General features: G+C 34.3%; 2 protein-coding genes across 4 annotated transcripts; one reads left to right on the top strand and one right to left on the bottom strand.

Annotated features, from left to right (window-relative positions):
- Positions 1–1,809: 1,809 nt before the first annotated feature.
- LOC130655935 (acyl-CoA dehydrogenase family member 10-like) lies at positions 1,810–22,228 on the top strand. 3 transcript variants are annotated; one of them, XM_057458754.1, is made up of 25 exons: positions 1,810–1,904; positions 6,800–6,852; positions 9,107–9,639; positions 9,727–9,885; positions 10,610–10,741; positions 11,302–11,427; positions 11,501–11,547; positions 11,884–11,952; positions 12,217–12,398; positions 12,480–12,630; positions 12,917–13,062; positions 13,183–13,356; positions 14,325–14,450; positions 14,542–14,714; positions 15,341–15,481; positions 15,587–15,658; positions 15,783–15,848; positions 16,013–16,103; positions 16,361–16,437; positions 16,785–16,866; positions 16,992–17,080; positions 18,886–19,064; positions 19,284–19,332; positions 19,667–19,744; positions 20,538–22,228. In XM_057458754.1, exons 3-25 carry the CDS (start codon positions 9,127–9,129, stop codon positions 20,688–20,690), a joined length of 3,075 nt encoding a protein of 1,024 aa, XP_057314737.1. In that variant the 5' UTR covers positions 1,810–1,904; positions 6,800–6,852; positions 9,107–9,126; the 3' UTR covers positions 20,691–22,228. The 3 variants fall into 3 exon arrangements, with proteins under 3 accessions (XP_057314737.1, XP_057314736.1, XP_057314738.1); XM_057458753.1 differs by lacking the exon at positions 1,810–1,904 and having other exon boundaries at positions 6,728–6,852; XM_057458755.1 differs by lacking the exons at positions 1,810–1,904; positions 19,284–19,332; positions 19,667–19,744; positions 20,538–22,228 and adding an exon at positions 19,113–19,277 and having other exon boundaries at positions 6,728–6,852; positions 18,886–18,991.
- Positions 22,229–24,537: 2,309 nt separating this feature from the next.
- On the bottom strand, positions 24,538–25,528 carry LOC130655939 (uncharacterized). The gene is made up of 2 exons (XM_057458759.1): positions 25,121–25,528; positions 24,538–24,836 (listed from the first exon to the last, which is right to left on the bottom strand). Exons 1-2 carry the CDS (start codon positions 25,286–25,288, stop codon positions 24,696–24,698), a joined length of 309 nt encoding a protein of 102 aa, XP_057314742.1. The 5' UTR covers positions 25,289–25,528; the 3' UTR covers positions 24,538–24,695.
- Between the last annotated feature and the right edge of the window lie 1,672 nt (positions 25,529–27,200).

The raw sequence follows: 27,200 nt of genomic DNA, 5'->3' as shown, positions 1-27,200 counted from the left end.
TACCAGCAAAGAGAATTTGACATTGAATTTTAGAGATTCTTGCAAAGCAGCTGTAAATTCATTTGTGACGTGGAAGGAAAAAAATCTCCCCGCATTCAAAAACGTCTGGTGATTAGTTAGATAATTAGTTGCACACGCTTTTGATTAAACAATCACGCTGATTACCCCACAACATTACTCCTTCCTTTTAATTTAATTGTCTCTCTTTAAATCATTTTCCATTCCCTATTACGATGCAGCTCTGGCACGTAGATGATAGGCAGACAGTAAAAACAATGTTACTTTCTTTAGGTAATTATTGTAAGTGTTTCCTGGTGCTATCAATTCTTACTCACACTTCCACCTCCTGGTAATTCGTTTTCCCTCCACATCCGCCAATATTTAAGTTTTAATTTACTGCTGAAACTTTAGGAAATTGATGAATATATTGCATAGACTTATCGCTTGAAGCACTTGAGTCACCAGTCACCTTCGTCCCCGGGGATCTTTACCTTTTTGATATGAGAGACTAATAAAATTAACTTCTTTACACAATCAATTACTGAAATAATAAGATCTAGGTTTGCTTGTATTTATGATATCGATGACAAAAATAATCCCTAAACTGCTAGCGATGATTTGACGATCACGCACAACGACCGCTGAACTAGTTGTTTGAGACACTAAGAATGTCAGAAAACTTTCGCAACACTTTGACGTAGTAAGATGCAAGAAGATCAAATCACTTTTTACGCGATTTATATGAGCAATCGGTAGAAGTTAATGTGTTTTTTTCTTCTTCTTTTTATTTTGTGTCGATTAATTTCTAGCGAATTTGGTTCATTCAGAATTTTTGGTAATGATTTATTTTGACGCAAGCTCGAACCCAGCCAGAAAGTGCAGCGCCGTTGAGAAGCAAATAGTCCTGGGGACGAGGTTGATTTTGACGCTTTATTAAGCGGGAACTTGGAAGAGAGGTTATTTTGTATAGATAGATATTTTTCGTAATCAAAGGTATATACAGTAGTAAAGTGTTACAGTGCTAAATTCAATAAATTTAATTATTACAAGATTAAAAATATGTAATAACTCTGCCTAATTAAACACTTTTATAAACCAGGAAACTCACAGAAGACAAATAACTAGTCTTATCATTGAGAACCTGTTGAAATAACATATATAATATAAAAATATGCACGAAATAGAGAATTAAAATAACCTACGTAAAAATGCTAAATATTACATAACAAATGCCTGCAAAGATAGATAAAGATCTAAAAGTACAAGTCTTCATTGTTCAATCTGTGTAATATTAATGTTTTTACTATGTTTTGAAAACATTTAAAGGATCGAAGTAAAACCGTCATAAATTTTTTTCTCACCTGAGAGAGGTACTACGTGACCACCTTCATCCCCAGGGCTTTTTTCCTTCTTCGCCTTTTCGATTCGTTATCTCCTAAATCCCTGGGGACGAGGGTGACCACGTGACATTTACGGAAAATAGATTTCTGATTGTAATAAGCTTGTTTTATGGATTGTTACAAGCGTAAATTTTAATGACAACTATCAGAGATAGGGGAATCTTTCAATATTGCCATGAGGTATTGAAAAATATTAGTAACAATCGGAAAAGTTTGTCTTTATAATAACACGTGTGGGCGCGCGCAAGCTCATTTCTTATTATTCCACTATCCTGGGTCGTCGCGTGCCGGGTCAAAATTTATCTTATTTGCTCTCTTATAAACATTCCATGTCATAATGGGGTACTAGCTGTGAAGTGGAGAAACAGACAAACCAAATAATAATTTAGCCTCTGATCGTAAGTATTCAAATGAGAGATTCGGCTTCCGTAAATTACCTCTTTCGATTTCGTAAACAAATGTGAACAGACGCGAAGTGCCAAGTGCTCGAGTAGACACGTTCAGGTATCTTTTGTATTAATACATAGCAAGTGATATAAACTAAATGAGTTTATAGTGCTGGTGTTAGGTTAGGATAATTCCTCTAGTGTTAATTCCTTTTACTAATTATTCGGTTTAAGAATAATGCAACAAGAAAGCGACGATCCCATGCTCCCACAGCACAGCAAAAATGGCGACCATGACTTCACCTTACAGGACCCCGAACACCCTGTTCCTATCACCGTGGACTGCACAGGTGTAGACCAAGTCGTATCCATCGTAGACCAAGTCGTATCCATCGTATCCGAGCGACAAAAGGCTGAACTAAGTCGGATACACGACACACTAGCCAGCATGAACACCTTTATGGCAAGACTTAGCCACCTGACAGACCCTATTATCCCAGAGGGGACCCGGTCTAGTCTTAATCCTAGCCCCAATGTTCCAGATGGAACTCTGGCTAGCAAATCCAGTACCCAACAGGAGGAAGAAAGAATATCTATCACTGGTTCAAACCTCTGGTTTAGATCCACGCGCTCAGAATCGCCTTCTTCCAAAGATGAAGCACCAGAGCATTCTAAAAAGGGTACCAAAGAGCCAGCCCAAGAGTACTGGCAACAGTCCACTGATGACTATGAAGAGGACAGCAAGGCCTCGGGACTAGAATCACGTCATCAGTGGCATGTGCCGCCAAAGTGTTTTGGCAAAAAAGCCTCAAGTGCGATGTTCTCAAGTGGAAGTTAGAAACGGCAGCAATTCCATCGAACTGCAACTTTCTACTCCCAAAGAGAACAAACACCGAAATTTGGAAAACACTTTCCAATTTTCACAGGTCCACTGACGTTAAGATGCAGGACATCCAAAACATGCACTCAGCGTCGGTTGCTATGCTTCTGAAAGCTTCATCTACGTTGGTGGAGAAATCTGGTGATGCCAACGCAGACACAAAGGGTCCGTTAAACGACCTTAAGGACGCCATGAACCTCGCTGGTAAGACCTCCCAGCTGCTAAATCAGGTCAGGACGAGACTTAATTAAGCCTTCCTTACCAAAAGAGTACGTAGCCTTAGCTACGGAAGTAGAAGAGGATTCCGAATGGCTGTTTGGTTCCTCCGTTTGCGAAAGGCTTGAGAAGCTGAAAAAGGAGAACCAGCTCAAATCACTCCTGGAAAGAGGCCAAAAAAGAAGATTCGAGCCTTCATCAAACAAAGACCCTCTTATGCCCCAAAAGAGGGCGAACTACCACAATGGGCAATCCCAATCAAAGAAACCGTACCGCAGCCACAACAGCAACTTTTCCAAGCACACCAACAGGAAAAATTAATCCCTGAGGTAAGCGATACTGAGACCCTAAAAGCTTTTCTAAGGTCAAAAGTCAAATATTTTAAACCCGGTTCTCTCAGGTTTCATTTTGATCAGTGGAAAGACATAACTACTGATGGGGAGATCCTCCAGACAGTGTCTGGTTTGCAAATTCCAGTAAACGAGATGCCCCAAACCCCATATCTGACATACCCCCTAGATAGACAAAAGAAACTCTTCATTGACGAAGAAATACAAAGCCTTTTGGGGAAAGGTGTAATAAGGTTGAGCAGTCACGAACCAGGCGACTTTATCTCACCCATATTCGTCACCGAGAAATCAGACGGTGGGTTCAGGCTCATCCTAAATTTCAAAAAACTCAATGTACACATTGAGAAAAGAAATTTTAAGATGCAAACCTTAATGTCCATTCTCTGATTAATCCAAAAGGACATGTATCTGGCAAAACTTGATATCAAGGATGCATACTATAGCATACCAATACACAAAGAAAGCCAGAAGCTCCTAAAATTCGAACATGAGGGTAAGGTATACGTGTTCCTGGTACTCCCCTTCGGCTATACAGAAGGACCTCGAAAATTCACCAAGATAATGAAACCACCCTTATCTAAATTAAGGAAGGAACAGGTCACCATTGCTGACTACATTGATGACTTGATCACTATGAACGTCAGTAACCAACAGTGCTGCAATAACGTACACAAAACCGTTGTTTTGTTAGATTCACTGGGATTTATGGTCCACCCAGACAAATCCGAGTTTGAACCAAAACAAGTTTTGGAATTCCTTGGATTCGTCATCGATACAGTGAATATGACCGTCGCTCTCACCCCCAAAAAGAAGGCAGCCATAATCGATCTGTGTCAAGCAGTGACACAGAGAGAGAAGATAACAATAAGAACTCTAGCGCGATTAATTGGTAAGTTTACCAGCAGCCTTATTGGGGTACCACACAGTAGACTCTACTATAGATCTACCGAAAGACTAAAAATTGAGTCCTTAAAAAAGAGCACCGGAAACTTTGATGTGCAGATCACATTAACCCCTACTGCCATGGGTGACATATCTTGGTGGAAGAATAATTTATGGAGTAGCATAGCCCCAATAGTTCGAGGCAACCCTCAGGTCATTATATCCACGGATGCCTCAACAAGAGGTTGGGGAGCGTCAATGACACAAAGGGTGAGTTTTTATCTCTGGAGCAGGAACACCACATAAATGTCCTAGAACTAATGGCGGCATTCTTAGGACTACAGGCTCTTTGCAACCATACTGCAAACACTACCATATTGCTAAAGATGGATAACACTTCAGCAGTAGCCTGTGTAAACAAAATGGGTAGTGTAAAATCTATCCCAATGGATAAGATTACACATAGCATTTGGGAATGGGCAATAAGCAAAAATAATTGGATCGTCGCTACACATCTCCCTGGCATTCTTAACGTAGAAGCAGACAGAGAGTCGCAACAACAGGACACAAGAACAGAATGGATGTTAAACAAATCAACATTTCGCTATGTACTGAACGAACTGGACTTCCGTCCAGAAACAGACCTCTTCGCGAGTAGAATAAACACGCAGTTACCTGCCTTCTTCTCATATTAACCTGATCCCAACTGCATCGGAGTAAACTTGTTTACTGAGGATTGGCACAATATCTCATTTTATGCCTTTCCACCCTTCGCCTGCCTTCGCCAGGTAATTCAACCATGGTTCACAGGGTATTCTGAACTAATCATTAAAGAAATTCTTGTTTTACCTAGAATGGACCTATTACTGCTTCCACAGCAACCAAGTGTCTTTCATCCACTGCACCCAAATCTAAGTCTTCGGATAGCAATTGTCTCAGGGAGGCAATAAACCTAAAACAGTCATGTTCTGACGATCTTAAACAACTGCTCACTGCATCGTGGTCAGAAAAAACCCAATCCAGCTATAATCTCTATTTAAGAAAATGGCTGAAGTTTTGTAAAAGTGAAAAAATCCCAGAACCTTATGGGGCTAGTCATAAACAAGGTATGGACTTCCTTGCTTTCCTTTTCCACGTAGAAAAGGCAAGTTATGGATACATCGCAAAGGATGCAGGAACAAGCTTTGGTAAGAACGAGGACGTTAGCAGACTAATCAAGGGAGTTTTCAAGCTACGTCCTTCCCTACCAAAACACACCGTGATATATGACCCTGATGTAATATTAAACTATATGACAACCTTGCCTGGTAACCAGCACCTGGAGTTAGAGTTACTAACGAAAAAACTAGCCACCTTGTTGTGCCTCCTGAGTGGCCAGAGAGCCCAGACAATAGGTGCCCTAAAGGTTAACTTTTGTCATCGATCTTCAGATAGGTACACTTTCTACATCTCTACAATCATGAAGACAACAAAACCAGGCAAACATCAGGAACCTCTGCAATTCGAGAAGTACCACCTCGATAACCGGATATGTATAGTCCACTGCCTAGATGAATACCGGAGGAGGACAGACCTTATACGAGAGAACCTTGAAAACCAACCAAGGGAACTACTTCTCTCCTATGCATATCCCCATAAACCTATCGGAATCACCACCATTGCAAAATATGTTAAAACTTTCTTAGGCTTGGCTGGCATCGATATTAAGACGTTCAGCACCCATTCTACAAGGAGTGCGTCTACCAGCAAGGCAGAGGACATAGGCGTACCTATGAAGACAATCGCAAAAGCGGCAGGCTGGAGAGGCACTAGCACATTTGCAAAACATTACAAATTGCCCATAAGCAAGAACTTTGGGAACGAACTTCTTAAATGTTTACTTGCGTTAGATTTTGTATATATATATGTAATAGACAGGTACCGTTATGGTACATTGTGGCATTGCCAGGAGTTATAACAGACAAACCATAAATATGTAGTTCTGTTTAATCATATACTGGTCCTTGCCCAGTTTTTACTAAACTGTTTGTTGAATCCAAAGTAGGTGGCTTCGAAATCTCATTTGAATACTTACGATCAGAGGCTAAATTATTATTTACAAAATTAGACAAATGAAACGAAGTTTAATTAAAATAATAATCTAAGTATTCAAGTGCCCACCACCACTCCCCTAACACCTTTAGCACTATTATTCACTATTTTGGCCTTCACAATGGGTCTTTGAAGCAGGAAATTTACGGAAGCAGTCTCTCACTTGAATACTTAGATCAGAGCTAAATTATTATTTTAATTAAACTTCATTTCATTTGTCTAATTTTGTAAATTAAACTGCACTACACCACTGACCACTGACAGGCCTTTTCATGAGAGGCGTGCAATAGCACGCGCACACGCCCACACACACCTGAAATGATTCAGGCGTGCTGTCGATAGCATGCTTAAAATATTATATTCTATGAGAAATTGACCAGAGTAGCACGCCTAAAGCACACGCAAATGCATTTTGGGAGTGTTATTCATCACACACCCACTCAAAATCTCCTGAAAAGGCCTGCACTGAGGTGTTTTGGTCCGCCTGGGTAAAATTGTGCTCAGCTATAATAGCGATAATCTTTTGTTTATGTATTATGTGATATTCTTTATTTTTATTTTCTGGAGTCTTCAACTTCTGCAGAATCTTTTTAGCTACAATTACCTAAACAATCATGGCTATGATGGTGATGAATCAGAAGGGTCAGGTATGATAATACTAGCGCATTCTTTTCTTCATAGACCTACCTAAACTCGCCTAAAGCCTGAACATGTAGGATCTAGACTATACTATATGTAAACAAAAATATGCACCATATCATCAATCCAAGTCAAATAGTCATTTTTAGGCTACCATCAAAAATATGTATGTTCGCGTCCTGAAGACCTTGCAAAAATGAGTCGGTCAGATGTATTTTTTCTCTGGATTTTCAGACCGGAGCAAGTAAATTCGTTCCCAGGGCAAAAAAACTGTTGTTACTAAAACCAAAACTATATACTATAAAAAACCGTGCCATAAAACTAATACATCGATGACTGTCATAAAAGTCAGTTATTTTTTACGAATTTCTGGTAAATCGCAATCTAAAAATTCTGAGAATGTATCATGAATGAAATAGGATGCATTGCGTATGTTTCATTTCTTTCTTTGTGGAACTGTGATTAATATGTTCATCATTTATGTATATTGAATTTTTATTTATTTTATTATATGTTTTACTATACTGGTTCAGTATTTTTTCCATGCAAGGTTGAAGAATGTGGCTCAGGGACGACTTAAAATCAGAGGGTCAGGAAATAAAGCATGACAGGCGTGGTGATTATAGTTGTTGTTGGGAAATCCTCAGTGATGATGGTGTGAAGCATGTCAGAGGGTTTATTACGGGAAAGCGAAGACAATTATAAAAAAAATTTTTAATAATGAATTTTTCATGTAGTGGTAAATATACATGCGGGTGGCCGACAGTAAACTGCTTCGGCCTAATAAGTTTATGATTCATTTAAGAGTTCTTAAATGAATGCGGAGTGAACGCCGACGGAGCACGAATGACGCAAGTCTGCAAAACTGCACTTACAGGTGGAACAGACAATTTATCATGGATTTAATTGTAGATAATTTCTTCATTTGAAACCATAGCAGGTCCAAATTTAATGAATTATTTTCTTTATGCCGCAACTGATATGCAAACAATTTTAAAAACGAAACCACATGCGGTATAATTTTTTTTCTGTATAAATTTTATGTGCCTGACGTGTACCTTTTAAAAAGAGATTTTATTTATAAGTCTTATTTAAACCACGCAGATAACGATTTTTTTAATTTGAAAACGAAGCATATCTTTTCCTATTTGCTTGTGATGACCTGAAAAATAAACATTAAATACTATTTTGGACATGTAGAAAAGGAAGTTAAGATTGATCATCGTGTTTGGGGTTCACAATTAAAAACGTCCCCCACTTTTCAACTGCAAAATAAATGCGCAACAAAGATTAATGTCTGTATCGCACACGTTTTATAAAATAGCGAATGAACTGTTGCACGATGGGTGGACAATAATCACACCAAATATCTTTCAGTTACCTCAAAATGTTAATATTTACACGAGCAATAGAATGCTCGCGTAACGAGCATTTACGCAAGCGCGAGCAATTGCTCGCGACTCATGGCAAGGCCTGTATTCACTTTCTTATTTGGTCATCAAAACAAAAAAGAAATTATGCTTACACATAATTATAGTTTGGTTTTAAAACCTTTAGAAATGACTTTCTTATTATGAAAAAATACAATGTAACGTCCTTTAACTATCTTTCTTCACATGTTATATACTGCACTAGCAACTTTGTAACGAGACTTATCGAAAACCATTTCCTGGCCAAAAACTGCCCATCAATATTTTTTTCTGTGTTTCAGTTAAAATAAACAGAAACTGGTTACAAAGCATTCAATTGCACAGATAGAATTTGACGCGTCACTAGAGAAATCGATTACTTAGATCAAATTGTGTATTGTATTTCAAAGGCTGGTTTATACATGTGCAATATTTTCCATGTTATGTATTGCTTGATAAATTCCGTTTTGTTAATTGCAAAAATTTATCCCAGGGTTTTCGCAAAAAAGAACAAGGAGGCTCGCTGAGTTAGTTTAGAGACAATTTATAAAAGAAAAGATAAAAATGTTGGTAGATTTTCCTTTGCTTGTTTCATCATTTTTTTAGAAATTTGGGCCCTCGAATCAAAAACCAACCCATTTCCAAGTTTTTTTTCCTCAAAAACTGGAAATGCTATACAAATTTAATTAGAAATATAATTGTGATGTTGTGACATAACATCAAAACAACTAATTTGTCCAGCGGACAGCGGACACATCTTAAGTATCAGTCTTTAAATTGAAATGTCTTTGGTAATTTGGTAATGGTAATTTAGACTATGTGCTTGTTGTAAAGTGTTGTATTTCTCCCATAGACACAGTATTAGTACAAGTGATGTTGCGACTACTTAAGGAGACATCTTTTAAAATTCGAACTCAGAATTGTGTGATGTCAACCAGTGCACTACGACATATAAATTATGGAAACAATTCACAACAGCCGAAAGCTGTTATTTTTGATATGGGAGGTGTTATGATTCCATCACCAGTCCCCCTAATCCAAAAATTTGCTATAAAACATAAACTTTCACCAGCTCAAATGGATGACTTGCTTTTCAAAGGTGGTGATAAAAGTCTATGGGGTCGACTGGAGTGTGGAGAGTTTACTGCTGAAGAATTTCCATCATATTTATCCGAACGTTCCATGAAGTTGTTCAGTAAAAGTTTGCCTGATGAAATAATCACACCAATGATCAATGTAACTGAGTTTAGCAAGCCCCGTCCTGAAATGGTATCGGCAGTTAAAGAACTTCGTGCAGTTGGAATTAAAACAGCATTGTTAACAAACAACATACTGATAAAGGATAACGAATCTTGTCTTGTATTAGATAGGGAATTATTTGATACAGTAAGTCTATTTGATAGATTTTTTTATTGTATGTTTATGTGTAACTGCTACTGTAGCCTAATTTTTTATTATACTAATTTTATACAGGTAGTAGAGTCTTGTGTTGAAAAATTAAGAAAACCTAACCCTGCTATCTATCAGCTAGCCTTAGACAGGCTTCAAGTAGCACCTAGTGAAGCTGTGTATCTTGATGACATTGGTGTCAATCTCAAAGCAGCAAAAGTTCTTGGAATGGAAACTATCAAAGTGTGTAACTACTAGCTTTATATGTGTCTGTTTGAAGTAGTAGACTTCGTGAAAAAAAACAAAAATGTTTATGTAACAGTGGTAACTTCTAGGGTTTAACATTTGAAAGTAGGACAAAATGTACTATGTCAGTATATATGGTGAATCCAAAAAAATTGGTATATACAAAGTTTAAAAAAAATCAGATTTTATTTGTCACTAGGTAGTGTAACTTGATTGAGCAGATGCATAAAATCCTGCTTTTTAAAGAAAGTATATATTTTCATAAAAACTCATTTAACACTGGGGTTCAGTTACAAAAGTGTAGAAAAGTTCAAGACTCAACACAGTAAAAATCTACAGGGAAATGTGTCTTCTTTGAAGAATAAGAAAAGCCATATCATTTTTGAAAGACTGGGGTGGTCACGAGATGTTGTTTATTATATTTTAAAATTAGCTGTAATGTGTTGTTGAAAAAATGTTGGTTTGATTTGTCTGATTTAAAAAATTACGCGCAACATATTTGTTTTTTGTGACGATTGATTTCTATCTAACTTTACACAATATTTTAACACTTGTAAAAGCTTGTAAAAAATAGCTTCTAAATAGTCATAGTTTTATAATATAAATAAATAAATAATAATAACAAGTTCATTCAATATAAGATATACACAAAGAAATAATACAAAATGTTGCTCAATTTTATTTATCTTGAATTATCGTTTATTATTTTTATTTTTGACAGGTAAATGAGACACATGCTGCCTTAAAGGAACTTGAGAATATTTTTCACATTAATCTTGGAACAATAGTTCCAAGAACTATTGACATAGCAGAGAGGCATAAACTACCAGTTGATTCTCTCAAGGCGTACTTGGTACAGTAACTTCTATTTCTGCTTTAGAATATAAAAATGTTACATCTTATGCTTCGCTTTATCATTATTAACACTACCACCACTACTGCTACCACCACAACCACTGCTATTATCCTTGTCATTGTCATCTGTTTGTTTTTCTACTTTAAACAAACTTGTTATAGCAGCTCAGAAATATTTCATACATTAGGGAAAAAATTTTGGTGACATCAAAATTACAGTGAAATTTTGTGTTTTTTTCCTTATGTGTCTTTTGAAATTTCTCAAAAGACCTTAAGTCTTTTGAGAAATTTTTCGTATAAATAATGTTTTGCTGATTCAAGGGTTTCATATACCTCCCAGGAGTAAATAAAAAATAAATATAAAATAAATATCTTTCCATGAAAGTTTCTTGTCTTAAGGTAAATATGTTTGATAAATTTTTCAACCAATCAATAAATATTGCTAATATTAAAATGTGTGAAAACTTTCTTATATCGCGTGACATTTTCTTTACTTCACAATTAAATTCCAATTCTACTCTTCTGATTTTTTTTGCGCTGCCTGGTAAATTTTTTTAGGTCAATGTCCTTAAACTTCCTGATGATGGTCTACCCATGGTTTTAAGAAAATTTAAAGATGGCCAATCAAATCCAACATATTATCTGAAGTTTGGTGGTAGAGAAATGGTTTTACGCAAAAAGCCTGTAAGAGATCAATGTTCTTCTTACACATAATAACTTTGCAATTTTATTTTGAATTTTTTAAATTTTTTTTTAGCCTGGCAAGCTTCTTCCATCTGCACATGCTGTTGAAAGGGAATACAGGTATTTCTCATGTTTCGTAGGTACACAAAACAAATCACAAATATAAGACATGTGAGAAAACGTCTGTACCCACAAAATACAAGTATAAACTAATATTTAGTGATTTTTTATGGTTCTTAAGCAACATTATACTCCAAAAAAATTTTCAAATGAGGTATTGCAAAATATGGCCTGCAAAAGAGAATTTTGGGGTGTGTCATATACTCGGGCCAAAAGAAGATCATCATTTTAAAATATTATTTACCACATTTTAAAAACTTTTGCTTCCTTTATTATGTTAATGTACTATGGAGCTATGCAACTGCACAATTTTTTAGTTAATTCATTAATTTCTAGAGTTATGAAAGCACTTGGAGAGAATGGAGTGCCAGTACCTAATCTGGTATGCTTATGTGAAGATAGTACGTAAGTTACAAGAAACATGATTATTCAGTCAAAACATAAAAATAAAAAATTATATGTTTGTATTTATATACTAGTCATTTATCAAAGGAAAATCCATGGGAATTTGCCCGTTGTAACAAATTCTATAAAGATATATCACATTTTAATTGTAGGTTAAAGACTTTTGTGCTTTAGCATGACCTGGTTTTTGCAGGCAGACAAAATATTTTAGAGATACAAAAAGTTCTTGTTGTTACATTAATTAAAAAGAATATACTTTTTTAGTGTTGTTGGTACACCTTTTTACATAATGGATTATATTCGTGGACGAATATTCAACTCAGTTTCCCTACCAAATATGTCAAAAAATGAGAGACAACAGATATACAACTCTATGAATGAAGTTTTACAAAAAATTCATTCAGTTGATATAAAAAAAGCTGGGTTAGGTGACTATGGGAAATCAGGTAAGCAATATTATGTCTAATATCTTTTAAAAATTATTACTAATTGTTTAGAACATTTTATTAAAAATATTTTACTCCTAGGTAACTACATTTTACGTCAAACTGAGCGTTGGACAAAACAATATTTATCATCCAAAATGCATGAACAGCCTGCAATGAATCGTTTAATGGATTGGCTTACAAAATATGCACCAACTAATCAGAAAAGTACTGTTGTGCATGGTGACTTTCGGTAAAGAGCTCCATATATATGTTATGTCCCTTTTCAGCCATTAATTATTTTACTACCAAAATGTCTTCATGGGCTGTATAAATTTAAAACGATAAAATTTTAGGTATTTTCTGTTGTACCAAAAAATGTTTAATTTTACTCTAATTTTGATTTAATAAAGCTAAAACTTTATTTCATCATAGATGCGTAGGTTTTTTTGGAGGAATTGCTGTTGTTGATTTTTTCCAAACTGTGCTTTCAAAAAATAATATTTCCCTACCTTTCTCTAAATCTTTTCTTGTTTTAGAATTGACAATTGCATCTTTGATGAAAACTCTTCAAAAGTGGTGGCAGTTCTGGATTGGGAATTATCAACTTTGGGTGACCCATTATCAGATCTGGCTTATAACTGTTTGTTTCATTACATGCCTCAAATGTCCCCTGTCTTTGCAGGTAAGTTATCTTTATAAAATCATGGTGTGAATATATCTTATATTTGCAGATAACAGCCAACCTTTTTTATAAAGAAATCTAAAAAAACCCAAACATAAGTATCCAGTTTGTTATTTTCAGGTCTTCTTGGATTAAGCTTAAAAGAATTAGGAATCCCCACAGATGTTGAATACATGAAGAAATATTGTAAAGACATGAATATTGACGATGTGAAAGATTGGAATGTGTACATGGCATTTTCGTTTTTCAGACTTGCTGCAATTGGACAAGGTGTTTATAAGAGAGCTTTAGAAGGTACTAATGCATATTCTAAAACCTGTTACACACCATGTATGACTGTATATGATTATGACATACAACCATATATGGTACTACCATATTACCATATATGGCTAAACCATACAACTATACATATAGCCAGATATACATAGCTTGTAGCCAGTGGTGATAATGAAAATAGATATTTGTATACTGTACTTAACACAAACAACAAAAATAATGGTTTACTAATACCAAGATAAATTAGTGTTTTCTAGTATTGCAAAAGTTGAAATATACACTTGCGCTTAATAGTTATGAGATCAAAGTTAAAAATTTGCCAACATATTTAAATACAAGTACTACATCAATAGTCGCAATTGATGTTGACTGGTGAGAATTGAAAGGTTTGTATTAAGTCAAGTATCTAAAGCATAACCTTTTTCAAGGAACAAGTTTTTTTCTGACATCATGAATATGATTTAGACATACTGTAATGCCTCCATTAAACATTTATTCTAGGGAGGGGCGCTTATTCAATGACTTCACTTCTAGGGTGGGGGTTATAGAAGGGACGCTTATATGAAAGGGGTGCTTAGTTGAGGCACTTCAAGTGTTTAGAAGCCATATGTACATCGGTGTGTATCATGCATTGTTTATTATCTTAGCACACAATTGTTTATTTTGTGTACTCTAAGCACCCAAGTTGTTGTTCTTTAACATAAGACATGGTTTTATTTGCAATTCAATAAATACGCCCACTGTATCAAGAACTTTTACTATTCAAAATATAAAGCAATTCGTAGTAAAACGTGAACTAACAAATGTGACAAACATTCCTATTTCAATCTTCCTATGTTAAACATTTTTGTTTTTATTTCACTCTTTTTTTATTTTACTTTTTTTGACAATTCCTTTTCTCAACTTTATCTCCATTGCGCATTAACTCAGATAATTTCATAATTACCCAAATAGCAAAATGTACTTATTCATTACCGTTGTAGGAAAGGCTAGCTCAGATCAAGGCGAACATATGGGCAAACTTGTGGATGTTCTAGCTAATGTTGGTTGCTCCTTTATTGACAAAGAAGAGGCCAAAAAAACTCATCTTGAACGATTCAAAGCTGATGGTAAGAATTAAGATCTTGCATATTGATGGTTGTGATAATTTGAAAGAGCATACTGGTTCTAATTTCTCCAAAACCTCTTTTATCTCGCAAGATTGTGTGAATCTAATCTTTGATGTGTCTGGATTGCGACCAAAAGTTCAACATTTGTACTCGCAAGTAAACAAATTTATGAAAGATGAAATATATCCAATTGAGAAGGAAATGTTTGTTGAAAGATCACCTGAACAAAAATGGACAGTTCATCCAAAATTAGAAGAGCTTAAGGTGTGCCCCCCTTGAATTGCTAACATTTTGTGCACTTTTGTAATAATATTTGTTTGCAGAAAAAAAAGTTATACTGTAAGTACATATCTTTCCAAACCCTTCACTAGTTGGGAGTGTTTCAAATGTATTTATTTTTATTCATAATTTTCTCTGTTATTATAATAGGGACAAAGTTTCTCTACAGCTACTCTGTTTTAAAATATTAAAAACATAAATTTTTGGCTAATGCTTAACGTTGCTTGAGTTTCTGTATTTTATAGGCTAAAATTGTTGCTTAGTTGTAACTTGTTGACTATATACTTAAGGAGACCAAATTCACGTGTTTGCTTGCTCAGTCAATATTAAACTTTTAAACACAATTGTCGTTATATGAAGCATGATATTTAGCACGAGGAAGGTCTCGGAAACTAATTGCTACCCTTATAATTCCATTTTGCTTCTCCTTTTTTTGTATTTACTTTCTTCATACTGGCTGTTGGTTTAAAGATTTCACTCTGATGTTGCTCATAAAATGTTGTTTATAAGAAATCATGTATGGCCAGAAATATATTACTTTTTGCGTTATTTTTAATAGACCTACTTGCGACCACATTGACTTACACATTTCTTTGTCTTTTATATGACAGGAGAAGGCGAAATCACAATCACTTTGGAATTTATTTGTGCCATTGGAAACTGACCCGAATCAAATATACGGGGCAGGCTTAACAAACCTTGAGTATGCTTTTATATGTGAACAGATGGGAAAAGTTCTTTTTGCACCAGAGGTATGCGTTCAGTAGATCTTATAAAGCAACCATATCAAGACAATAATGAAAAATGCTCCAAAACAACGAAGGGGAATTTTTTTACATCTAAAATATTATATTTAGATCTTTAATTGTTCTGCTCCTGACACTGGTAATATGGAAGTTTTAATAAAATATGGTACGGAAGTTCAAAAGGTAATTGACAGGTGCCACGCCTCTTTTTGTTTCCACTTTAATTTGACCCTGTCGTTGGTTTGCTATAGAAGTTGCAATTGCAACTCCTAGAAATATAATAATCGTTTCTAACTGTTGTTTTTAGGAAGAATGGTTGAAACCTTTATTGGCTGGAGAAATTCGCTCATGTTTTGGGATGACGGAGCCACAGGTAGTAATTTAATCTGTTCTATGTACTTTCGCGCAATATCTTGTATATAAGTTAAAAGAAGTATTTCCAAGATCAAACCATTTTAAATTAGTAAGATTAAAGAAACAATATAAAAGTATGCTTAACTACCAAAAATCACACCGCTAGCTTGTCTGTTTACCAAGGTTGCTTCGTCAGATGCTACTAACATCCAATCATCAATCGTTCGAGATGGTGACGAGTATGTCATTAATGGAAGAAAATGGTGGACTTCAGGTGACGAGTTTAGCTTAGTTTAATCTTGAGTATTTTTTAAGTGACTTTTCACAAGTAAAATGATGTTTTTATTACTGGTTGGCGTTGAGAGCCCTCATATTAAAGAAATAATATGTACTTTTTTTTGTTGCTTTCCTAAGATCCTTCTTCACGAAAATTAAAAAGTCTGTCCATGCCAATCTTGTTGCACGAGAATTAAGTGAAGTACATGTATATTAGATTTTTTTATGTATTTAATGTGATTCTTCCATGTCTAGGTGCGATGGATCCTCGCTGTAAACTCTGTATATTTATGGGTAAGACTGACCCCTCTGCATCGAAACACAAACAGCAGGTTCGTGTGAAATTTCAAATAGTTTATGAAAACATCTAAGGTTTAGTCTGAAATATGGATTTACATGTAGTTGTTGTGCCTTGGAGGTCGTACAGATATTGTCCTTGTGATTTTTTTACATAAGTTAAAAAATGACGTTATGTACCTTTGATATGGGATGATGCTTAAAATATAATATAAATTATATGAAAGAATATATTCACAGCAAGATGCAGCCTTTAGTAGCAGTGTTACTATTAAACGACTAGAAGTGATTGATTTTTTCCCCTATTCGGGTGCCTAGCCCTGCCTCTTATGTTGCCTTGTTTTGGACTATGTACTAATACCATGAATTGTTATTTTTTTAGAGTATGATATTAGTACCCATGGATGCACCAGGAGTTAAAATCATTCGACCACTCTCTGTGTTTGGATTTGAAGATCCACCAGGTAGGGAGGTGAAACATTAAATTGTTTCAAGGCTGATTGAAACAAAGAAATAAAACACATTTGCGTGTCAATTTCTTTATATTAGTTAACTTTTCAATCACCATGTTTCATTATTTATATTTTAGCTGGTCATGCAGAAGTTGAGTTTGTAAATGTACGTGTACCAGCATCCAATTTGCTACTGGGTGAAGGTCGTGGTTTTGAGATCGCACAGGTGTGTATATATTTATTTTCCTAAACTAAATCCAGATACAGTAGGGAATCAGTTTCTCCAGGAAGTAATTTTCAGAAATTTTGACCCCATTTTAAATGTGTTTAAAATGCATTTTCCCGACCATTTGTTGTCCCCGTCTAACGAAAAAATTTAGATTTACTTCATCGTTTGTCTTTTTAAGATGTTTAGTCCCTTACATTTTCTGCCGCTTTTTTATTAAGGATACATGAAACACCTATCACCCATGTTGAGAATACTGCCTATATTTCCAAAACTGCGAAAAAAAAAATGTATATTTTTTGAAAGCCAGATAAATTTCCTATCAAATAGTGATATTTTTGTCATGAAATAAGAAACTGGAAAGACATAAAAAATATGGAACACCTTTTTTTGAGTTGCTGACTCTCGAACCTTAAAGGTACAAATATTTAAAGCTTACAATATAAAAATCACACGCCGATTGAATACTAAAACGGTGTCTAGGTTTTGTTTTTTAAAGGGAATCCGAGGTATGAAATGAAGTTGAACTTATATTATGACCTGCAGAAAGTTGTTAAAAGTCTTTAAATTTTTTACAAAGCTGTTTTCGTTCGCAAGATATTTGTATTTAAAGAATTTCAGATTTAATTATGCTGCATAAATTATGATGTCATACTTTAAGTAATAGCAAATTTTTACATTTTCTGTCATGAGTAATTTTAGACCTGTTAATCTATTACTTAACAATATAGAATATAACATAGCTATTGTAAAGGGTATTTGATTTACCGACTGATAGCCTTGTGGTAGAGCGTTCGCTTCCAGTGCGGGAGGTCGTGGGTTCAAACTCCGGCCGAGTCATGCCAGAGACTATAAAAGTGTGAATCTATCCTTTCTGCTTAGCGTTCAGCATGAGAATAGGATTGATATCTTAGGTGGTTGTCTAGTTAAGCGATTGCTGTGCTTCCACGACTTTCGTAGCTCAAATGGGAGCTTTAAATGCGCTAGGACCACCTTCGCAGGACCCTCGTTGATAGCAGTACCAATAGGAACTGAAGAGGCTATCCTGGGTAAATAATAGTAATAATGATAATAATAATAATAATTAGCATAAATTTCCTAACCAAAATGGTACTCGTTGGCTCGTCCCAGGCCTCTTAAATTTTCTCCAATGACCTAATAACTCGGGATCTGCATCTTTGGAAGTTAAGACAAGTCATGCATCTTTTTTAATAGCCAATGAAAATTCAGAAAACGCTGCCATCTTTAATGTAAATTGAGCATATTGAGCGCAAACATTTGAGCGTTGGGAGCGGCGGCCATAGACGTTCCAATGGAAAGCTGTCTTTCAGTATTTTATTTCGGCTCTTTTCTGCTGCCTAAAAATTTGATAGCCTTATTTCCACTGCTTTTGGCGATGCAGCAAATCTTTTTTGTCGTTCGTGGTTTTGGCCATTCTCTTGGAGTTTTGTTGCTGCGGAGAAGAACTTTCTGATATGTCAAAATAGATATATTTGTTTCTGTGTTTTTTCCCGAAAACGAATTCCTCGAAACGTGCGGAAAATAAATTACCGCGAATTCTCAAAAAACCTTTTGCAATCATTTCTCTAATTTATCGCTTTCTTTAATTAACGCGAATGGACCGTGTTTGCTTCTAATTAATAATGTGGTCTGCTGAAAATAATTATGTCTTCAGTCGCGTTAAATAAGAGAAATATAAGTATTTGCGAAAATTAGTTCTTGCAAATAATTTTTCGCCTTCTATACCAATCCCTTCCTTGCCCCAACACTCCACGCAGACTTGTGATACTCTATGTATATTTTAGGGACGTTTGGGTCCAGGTCGAATTCATCACTGCATGAGATTGATTGGATATGCAGAAAGGGCATTAGAATTGATGATTGAACGGACAATGTCACGTGAGGCCTTCGGTAAACCATTAATTCGTCAAGGAACCATTCAATCGGACATTGCGGAATCAAGAATAGACATTGAGCAAGCAAGGTGTGTTCTGGATTCCTCCTTATATTCTGAATATTACTTTATTTTAAGCTTCATGGCTACAATATGCACAACACGCACCAATTTTTAACGACTCTATTATCGCGGACCGTGGGGTTGCTTGTGTTATTGAACAGATGGTGGAAATAGCCAAAGCGGCCATTTGCACTACGTTTAGCACTGTGGTATTCATCCTATAACTCTGGTTGCATAATAATATAGATTGCTGACGTTAAAAGCCGCTCACATGATGGATACAGTTGGAAATAAAGTTAGTGAACTTTTTATGGTTTCATGTTTTAAATTTCTCAACGGTAGCTTTCTGCAAAAACGTATTTTGTTGAAGCTAGTTTTTAGAAACCAAACTAAAGGATGATAAACGTGTTTTTGTTTTTTATAAGGAAAGTGTCTAGGTACTATCTAAATCACAAAAAACTGAAGTATATTTTGGTAGCAAAAAACGCTTCTTAAGATTCCCTTTAAAAGTAAAAAACTGCTCAGTTGAAAGGAAAAGGTATTTATTTCTTTTAAAAAAACTGAACATTCCTTGTATTTTTTTTTTAATATCATTGGTATGCAAAAAACAAAAGGTTATGATTATTTAGGCTGCAGCGAAAGAGATAGCAATGATTAAGGTGGTAGCACCAGTAATGGCACAACGTGTGATCGACAGAGCTATACAAGTAAGTGTGTAACTTCTTTTTCAATTAGAATGGTAAATTTGCGCCTCTTTTTACACCGCCCTAAGTAACGCCCGCCTTTATTAACGGCACTTTTCAATATGTTTACGGTCTCCTAGGCAAATGGCGTTTCTTTTTACACGGCCTAGATTTCATCCGTTAACAGGGTAGTATTGAAAATGTGCTAAAATAGATGCACTTTTCAATGTTTTTTCTGGAATTGATCTTAAGTTTAGAAACTTTAAAAAATGAATTCTTAGGTTACTAGATAATAACTGAAAAACACCAGAAAATGTTTTTTGGTATTTGCCATTCTTTGTTTGCTTGCTATGTTGGTCCATGTCCTTTGTGAGGTGTGAAAACGTTCAGGAATTGTTTTAAATTGTTCTGAATTTTTTTAAAAAATTTGTTGCCCACTACTTTATTGTAAAAGGATTTTCGCAGTTTTCGTTAATATTTTGACCATTTTTGCACATTTTTTAAAATTTTAAAGTGCGGAATTTTGCATCTCACGATGTCGTGCAACTCACATTTAGTTAAAAGTTTATCCTTCCTTTTTTACTCTACTTTATAGCTTCATTAACCAACATTCAACTATAAAACGCGAATATTTATCATGGAAAAATTTTTTAAGTTCGTTAATTTGTTATACCTCCGAAATATAAGCAACTGATTGTTAAAAAAATGTCAAAATTTAAAATAAAATTCCTTATAAAAAATGGGCATGCTGAAATCATAATGCTGTTTCAAATTGTGAGTAACTTGTTTGATCATGTTGCAATATCTCATTTTTTAGGCTTTTGGCGGAGCCGGCTTGTCAGGAGATACGCCTCTGGCGTATTTGTTTACATGGGCGCGAGTGCTACGTTTAGCTGATGGTCCTGATGAGGTGCACAGGAGAAGTATAGCGCGCATGGAAATAAAAGAACATGTGAAAAGTAATATGTAACCGTTGTATGGAATTATAAGTGTCGTGAATAAAAATGAAAGTATGGTGGAGTTCATTCTCCACCGTGCCTGTTAAAACATTCTACCTTCGACTTGTTATTTTAAGTATTGTTATATATTGTATATATTTATGTTGCGTTTGAATTTTATGCATTAATGTCTTTTTTTTACAAAAAAATTAAACAAAAATACTAATGTAATATATACAGGATTAAAGTATCTAATTTTCAATCCTACTTTTACAAGACAGAACGAACGTCTTTTTTGTTATAACTGCTCATTTCTAAATCGCCATTTTGCATTGAATTTATATTTATTTCATTTAGGTAGGTCGTTTAGTTTTATATATACCTGTCGAAACGCAGCTTTGAATATTCCTCGATCGTTATTCACCTCTAGATAAGAACATTGCCTAAAATTTTTCAGATGAAGCTGTGCATTTCTCGATTCTTTACGATTATTTTCACCTAATGTAAGGTATAAAAATTTCTACGATATGTAGTATTTTGTTAGTTATACACATAGGATAATATTTTGTTTTAATACATTTATATTAGCGTTTTTAAGATGGTGTTTTATAATTGCGTTGCTGTCATCCTGAGTACTGTGCCTTGCACTGCGCGATTGAAGTGTACTTTGTGCCGACGTGATCTTCAGGCTAAGTGTTTGTGTCGGATCAGAATATGCTTTGGTAGTATGTAAGTTCACATGGTGTGTGTGGCACAAGAGTATAGCATTTAAATTTTTGGTATTTTTTGCATTTACTTTTACACGTCATACCTTCACGTAAACCGCCACTCCTATTTAATAATTTAGTCAAATTATACTGGCAGAAAAAAAACTCAGCAACTCAACAAGGTTAGTTTATATCTTATCTAACTTGTTTATGTATAATAATGTTAATGGTTTTTATTTTTTGTTTTTCTGTGCATCATAATCTGCAATTTGCTTCTCCTGACATGATATCAAAGCTGGATTCCGTGTTTCAAAATTATAAAATACACATTTTTAGGTTTACCTCCCGCGAAAAAACAAGTTAATTTCATATAAAAGAGCTTTAAAAGCTGTTTAGGGAATTTGTATATTTTTGAAAAATATTGATTTGTTTTTTTGAAGAATTTTAAAATACGGATTTCAATTTTTGTTGTTGTTGTTGTTGTTGAGAAATTCGAATTGTTGAAAAAAGTTGTGGAAAACAATTTTTTTTGAAAAGAAATCATGGTAAGGTTATGAAATTTTTTGAAGTAAGCGTCTTCGGATTTTGTTAACGGCCTTTTCACTTAATTAGCGTATTTTATATTTCGTGGTATCCAGGAGTGGAGGTTTGCGCTTATATTGATGAGACGAGTTAATTTAGTTCCTAATTCTGTTAAATCGTTGCATATATATATTATCCAATATGTAATCTTAAAAAGCCTTTTTACGGCGTTTGGTGATCCTTATGTCTTTAAATAAATCAGGGATTTATTTAAAGATATATTTCAAGGCTGTATCGTCCAATACAAGATAGCAGGCGGTATATGAAATACTAATCAAAAACAACAGAGCACCGAATTACTTAAGAAATTAACATTTGGTTAACAAATATTTATTTGATGATATATCCGACCATGAAAATGGAAATAAATATTCGAAAGGCAATTATCAGAAGAACCCAAATTAATTAAATCTAATTCCAACTTTGAGTTTTTATAAGTTTCGGTATTTTGAAATGACGTAACTTTTGTATATTCTTAACCGCTGTCTATCACGAGCGAACCACATCCCTCCATACATCTTTTAGAATACAAAATGTTGTATTAAGCGAGGAGGAGATGGTGGCAAGGAATATTTCCTTTTATACGGTCGATCAAACACTTCACAGAAGCAAGTGCAGTTCCATCTGTCGAAATGAACAAGATGGGAAACATTACCAGAGCGGTTTTTTGCTTTTTCGATATTCGGAACGGCGTGTAGAGAAACAAATGGGCCTGGAAAGAATTTAAATTGTGAAAACTTCATCTTCTTCTGATAGATTATAAATCAAGAAAGGGACTTAAACAGCAGCATAACCTCATGTTATTGTATACTCTCGAGTCTCTAATATTGCTCCCTCCCGCACTATTAATTTTAAAAATTTATCAAGCTAGAAAATTTATTTCACACCCTCTACTTCTGGTAATATTTGAAATTTTTGCTACCCAAGACAATCACCTTTTTTTGGGAGTTGTTTACATTGTTTAAAACTAATTTATTGTTCTGACATAAAAGGTACCAAACTGATGTTATATGAACGCATATTATATTGTTTTATAAGACGTTGCTTCAATTTTGGACCATCCCCCATCCTTCGACTATTCCAATCCTCCGCCCCTACTATCAGAGAAGCGAGAATAATCAAAAATTAACTTTTTCTCTTAACTTTAAATTTTTTTATGATTTTATGGCTTATCGTAAAATAAAAAGCCCTGAGGACGAGGTTCATGCATTACTATGGCACTGGATAATTGTAAGCATATTTGCACGAGATTTTAAAGAGTTTAGATAAAAAAGTTACGCCGATGTATGAAACGGCTTAGCTGAGTAAGATGATTGGAGAAAGCAGATTATAATTACTATTACATTTCTGATTATTTTCCGACAGAGAAGTTTCAAAAACAACTTTCAGATTGCGTCATGCGATTTGTTTATCAAGTAGTTTGAATTTTTACACAGTAGGACTGTTGCCTAGTATGTACCCCGCAATATGTTGGTCAAAAACAATTATCTTTTTCTTCGATATGCGTAAAAGGAGAGTTTAGGTCTAATGTTAACTTTGTTTTGATATTCCGCAACCTCGTTCCCAGGGCGTTTTGCATGGCGATGAAGTACTCCATAATAACGGCTCAAGGGTCACAAGACCCTGGGGACGAGGTTGGATATTCAAGTGCTCTATGTGTTAAACACATGGTCACCAGTCAAACATTATGTTAGACATATGCCTATAATGAAGACATGTTTATACAGATTTGTGACAGTGTGTTTTTTATGCAGTCTGCTGAGCTCAACCTCGATTAAAGTATATTAAAATATATCCCATATGGCGAACACATTGCATTAGCGGATACTTTTTCGTGGAACGGACTCAAACATTTGTACAAAAACCTCTATTAAGCTGACACTTGTTATTGCAGACATAATTTCTTCTGTAAACATTTCCTTTGAGGATTACCTCTCCAGTGAACACACCAATATTTTTGGGAAATCAAAAAATATAATAAAAAAATTACATAATTTTAAAAGATTTTCGCATTTCATATATATTTAATACACTTTTTTTTTTTACCTATTTGACACATTTGCCACTTTTGATATCGATGTATTGGCCAAGATACTCGTTGACTGAAATGATTGTTGGATTTACACTTATAAGTGCCTGGCAATAGAGGACATTGGTGGTGACAGGTCTTCGACTTTTTTTCCTCTTTTTGATATACTTGCTGACGTGAGAAGTTTTTTTTTAGCGCTACCCACACATCAGAAAGAAAAAGGGAATCCCTAGGAACAAGTTTGTTAACAGGTCGACTGTATTTTAATTTTGTTTTTTGTTTTGTTTTGTTTTTTGTTTGTTTTTTGGGAGGGGTTGTTGTACTAGACTGTATAGTGCTATGCTTAAAATAAACGTGTTTGTTTGATAGTCAAGTTCAGCCATAGGAGGTTTTAAAGTATTGTAGTAAGTTATTTAGCGCCCTCCCTTTTCAACTTAATATACTTTTAAATACGCCCCGGTAGCTAATGTCATATTATCGCTAAAGTTGATTGATAGATGTTTTGGTTGGGAACATCCTCCACATTGTGTACTTGGATGGTATAATGAAAACATTGTAATCTGAAATTATTTATACATTTTATTACTATTAAATACAATAAGACGAACAATAACATTAAAATTCTTCTAAAAATTAACCTCCTAACTCATTTTTTACAGCTCGTTATGAAAAAATAATAAAGAAATGTCTGATACAAAATAAACAATAACGAATTGCTTTTATCGTCTTCGGACATTTTTTAAATCCATGTCTTCTTCTTTGTCAGGGATTTCAACATCGTTTTCTTTTCCTTTTTTCGGCTTCAAATTTCGTCGCGTTTTCACTTCATTTTTCATGTCGTGAATGACGGCAATTTTTCTCTACAAACAAAAGGATTGTTAAAAAAATTAAACTTGAAATTTGTCGACATTTGATAAAAAATGCCATGGCAATTTACAGTTTTGACACGTGAATGTTATACCTTTGAAAATGGTAGATTCGCGCGTTTTTAAGCAAAAACTATGCATTGTATTGGATTATAGAAGTTTTGATTTTGAAATTTTGCCTTTCATACACAGAAAAATTTAAACTCTGCGATAGTAAAAAAAAGGTTACGGCTATATATAACTATTTGTTTTGATTAGTAGCAAAAAAATTTATGTACCTGTAATTTTTCAGCTCGCTTTTCAATTGCAGATAACATCTCCGAAATTTTGGCAACATCCCGGACAGCTTCATCTTCCAAGAAAATACCGGATGGTCCAAATGTAAGACAATTAATTTGAGTGACGTGCAAAATAAAAATTAACGCAAAGCATAAACTGATTTTCATGGTGAATAATTTCTTGTATGCTTGCGAGCAAAAACTTTTTCTGTGTGAGACAGTTGTCTTGTGCGCCAACAAACCTTTAAAATATTGTAAAAATTCCTACATCCATTCGCTTTATATATGTTACTGTTACCATGATAACTAACTCACATTAGTATTATTTATTAATTTTTACATTTTATTATTATAAATGTCCATTTAGTTTTAATTATTTTGCATTTTAATGTTTACAAACCTGTCGGTGAATTCACATATTGTGAACTATAATATTAATAATATTAATAATAAGCTGTGTTAATCGGTTTAATTAGTAGCTAAAGCCCCCTCCATGTTCCCGCCATCAAACAATGTCAAAAAATGTAGCTGATACCTTCCTGACGAAGTAATCGTGTAAAAAATGCAGAACAACTTGTACCAATTCTCTTAGCATCTAATCAGATTTTCTTAATTTCGCAATCTCATAAATTGTCGCTTCATGTTAGGTATGTAAAATGATTAACTCACAGGATGATAAAAATAGTTAGAAATAAATAAGTTAGAATTAAATAATAAAATAGTTAAAAAATAAAAAAGTTAGAAAATAAATAAAAGTTGAAATTCTATGGTTCAGCCATCTTGAAATGACGTTAATGTATCGTCTGTTTTACATATGGAAGCTAAAAGTCAGCAAAACTGTCGAATTACTTAAAAAAAATTAAAACAGTTCACCTCTCGTAAGAGAACTGTTATTAGAGTTAGCAATGATAATAAAACCATCCATTAACCAGGAGTCACAATTCTTATTTTATATTTTACTAGGTTTTAGATTTGTTTTCCCCAAAAATGGTTACAACTTTTGTACAAAATTGATCAACAGCATTTGTGATATACGATAGAAATTGGAATAGTGTGGCAAGATTTTTAATGGGAAGGAAGATATGATAATTTATTTCCGCCTTTTAGCCTACAAACCATTTTCTGCAAAGTATTACTATTTAGTTACAAAAGGCTGTCAAGTCTAGGTTTAACTACTTTTAAAGGTTCCGTAAACTTATAAATTGAAATTATTGTTGAACAGGCTAAAATTGCTGGTAGATTTTATAATTTATTTATTGTTAACAATCGGGAATGTTACTTACTTAGGCCACATCGCTTGCTTAGTGATGAAAAGGAATTATGGAAGATGAAATTATAGAAAAGCTGATTTGGGGATACTTACACCAAGTGGAACGAAAATTTGAAGCCTTGTACTTTTTGAGAACTTTCACATTTGGCATGGCATGATTTTAAAGACTGACGTATCTGTAAATCTTATTTCAATCATCCTTTAGATTCGTTAATTAAATGTATTTTTCCGGCAGCTTTCTTTTTCCCGCCAGCTTGCCTTCATCTACTGTCATCTTGAAAGTAATTAAGCTGATAAATGCGTTTTTTTTTTTGATTTGGTAAAATAAATGTACTTTAGTAATACATCCCGCCATGCATCAGAAAACTTGCTTTAATTTCAGAGTACAACAATATGAAATTGATTTCATTTTTTCGCGCCAAGGCCCAGTGTTTATTTTAATTGTACGTGCATATTCTGCTTGTTATAGATCTTAGCTTCACGATAAATCTTACGGTTAATTTCATGCACTCAGACAAAAACTTATTCTTGCAGCTTCAGCTGTTGTTGTTATTTTTCTGAAGTTATTTGTTGTTGTTGATTCGAAAGATACGATAAATACAAAATAATTATATTACACAGTAATAATATTACAGTTAATACAATTTAGGCTAATTTATATTATAAATATTATAATGTGATGAAATATAAAATGTGTTAGAAAATTGTATGATGAGGAGAATAAGCTTATAAGCTGACTGAAACTTAAATTTTGTCTACAAATAAGAAATGTTATTAAGGTTGTGTTAAAATGATTTGTCATTTCAGCAG

This window comes from Hydractinia symbiolongicarpus, chromosome 8 (assembly GCF_029227915.1).
Source record: "Hydractinia symbiolongicarpus strain clone_291-10 chromosome 8, HSymV2.1, whole genome shotgun sequence".
Classification (NCBI taxonomy): Eukaryota; Metazoa; Cnidaria; class Hydrozoa; order Anthoathecata; family Hydractiniidae; genus Hydractinia; species Hydractinia symbiolongicarpus.
The sequence above is the reverse complement of the archived record's forward strand: the minus strand, read 5'-3'. Positions and strand labels throughout refer to the sequence as shown.

Bases quoted from the DNA above. Each gene is read 5' to 3' on its own strand.
- LOC130655935 (XM_057458753.1), top strand. From the start codon at position 6,735: ATGTATTATGTGATATTCTTTATTTTTATTTTCTGGAGTCTTCAACTT. The intron at 11,428-11,500 runs GTAAGAGATCAA...ATTTTTTTTTAG, and splicing joins TGGTTTTACGCAAAAAGCCT to CCTGGCAAGCTTCTTCCATC. The intron at 11,953-12,216 runs GTAAGTTACAAG...ATACTTTTTTAG, and splicing joins TGCTTATGTGAAGATAGTAC to TGTTGTTGGTACACCTTTTT.
- LOC130655939 (XM_057458759.1), bottom strand. From the start codon at position 25,288: ATGAAAATCAGTTTATGCTTTGCGTTAATTTTTATTTTGCACGTCACT. The intron at 24,837-25,120 runs GTACATAAATTT...TTTTGTTTGTAG, and splicing joins AGCGAGCTGAAAAATTACAG to AGAAAAATTGCCGTCATTCA.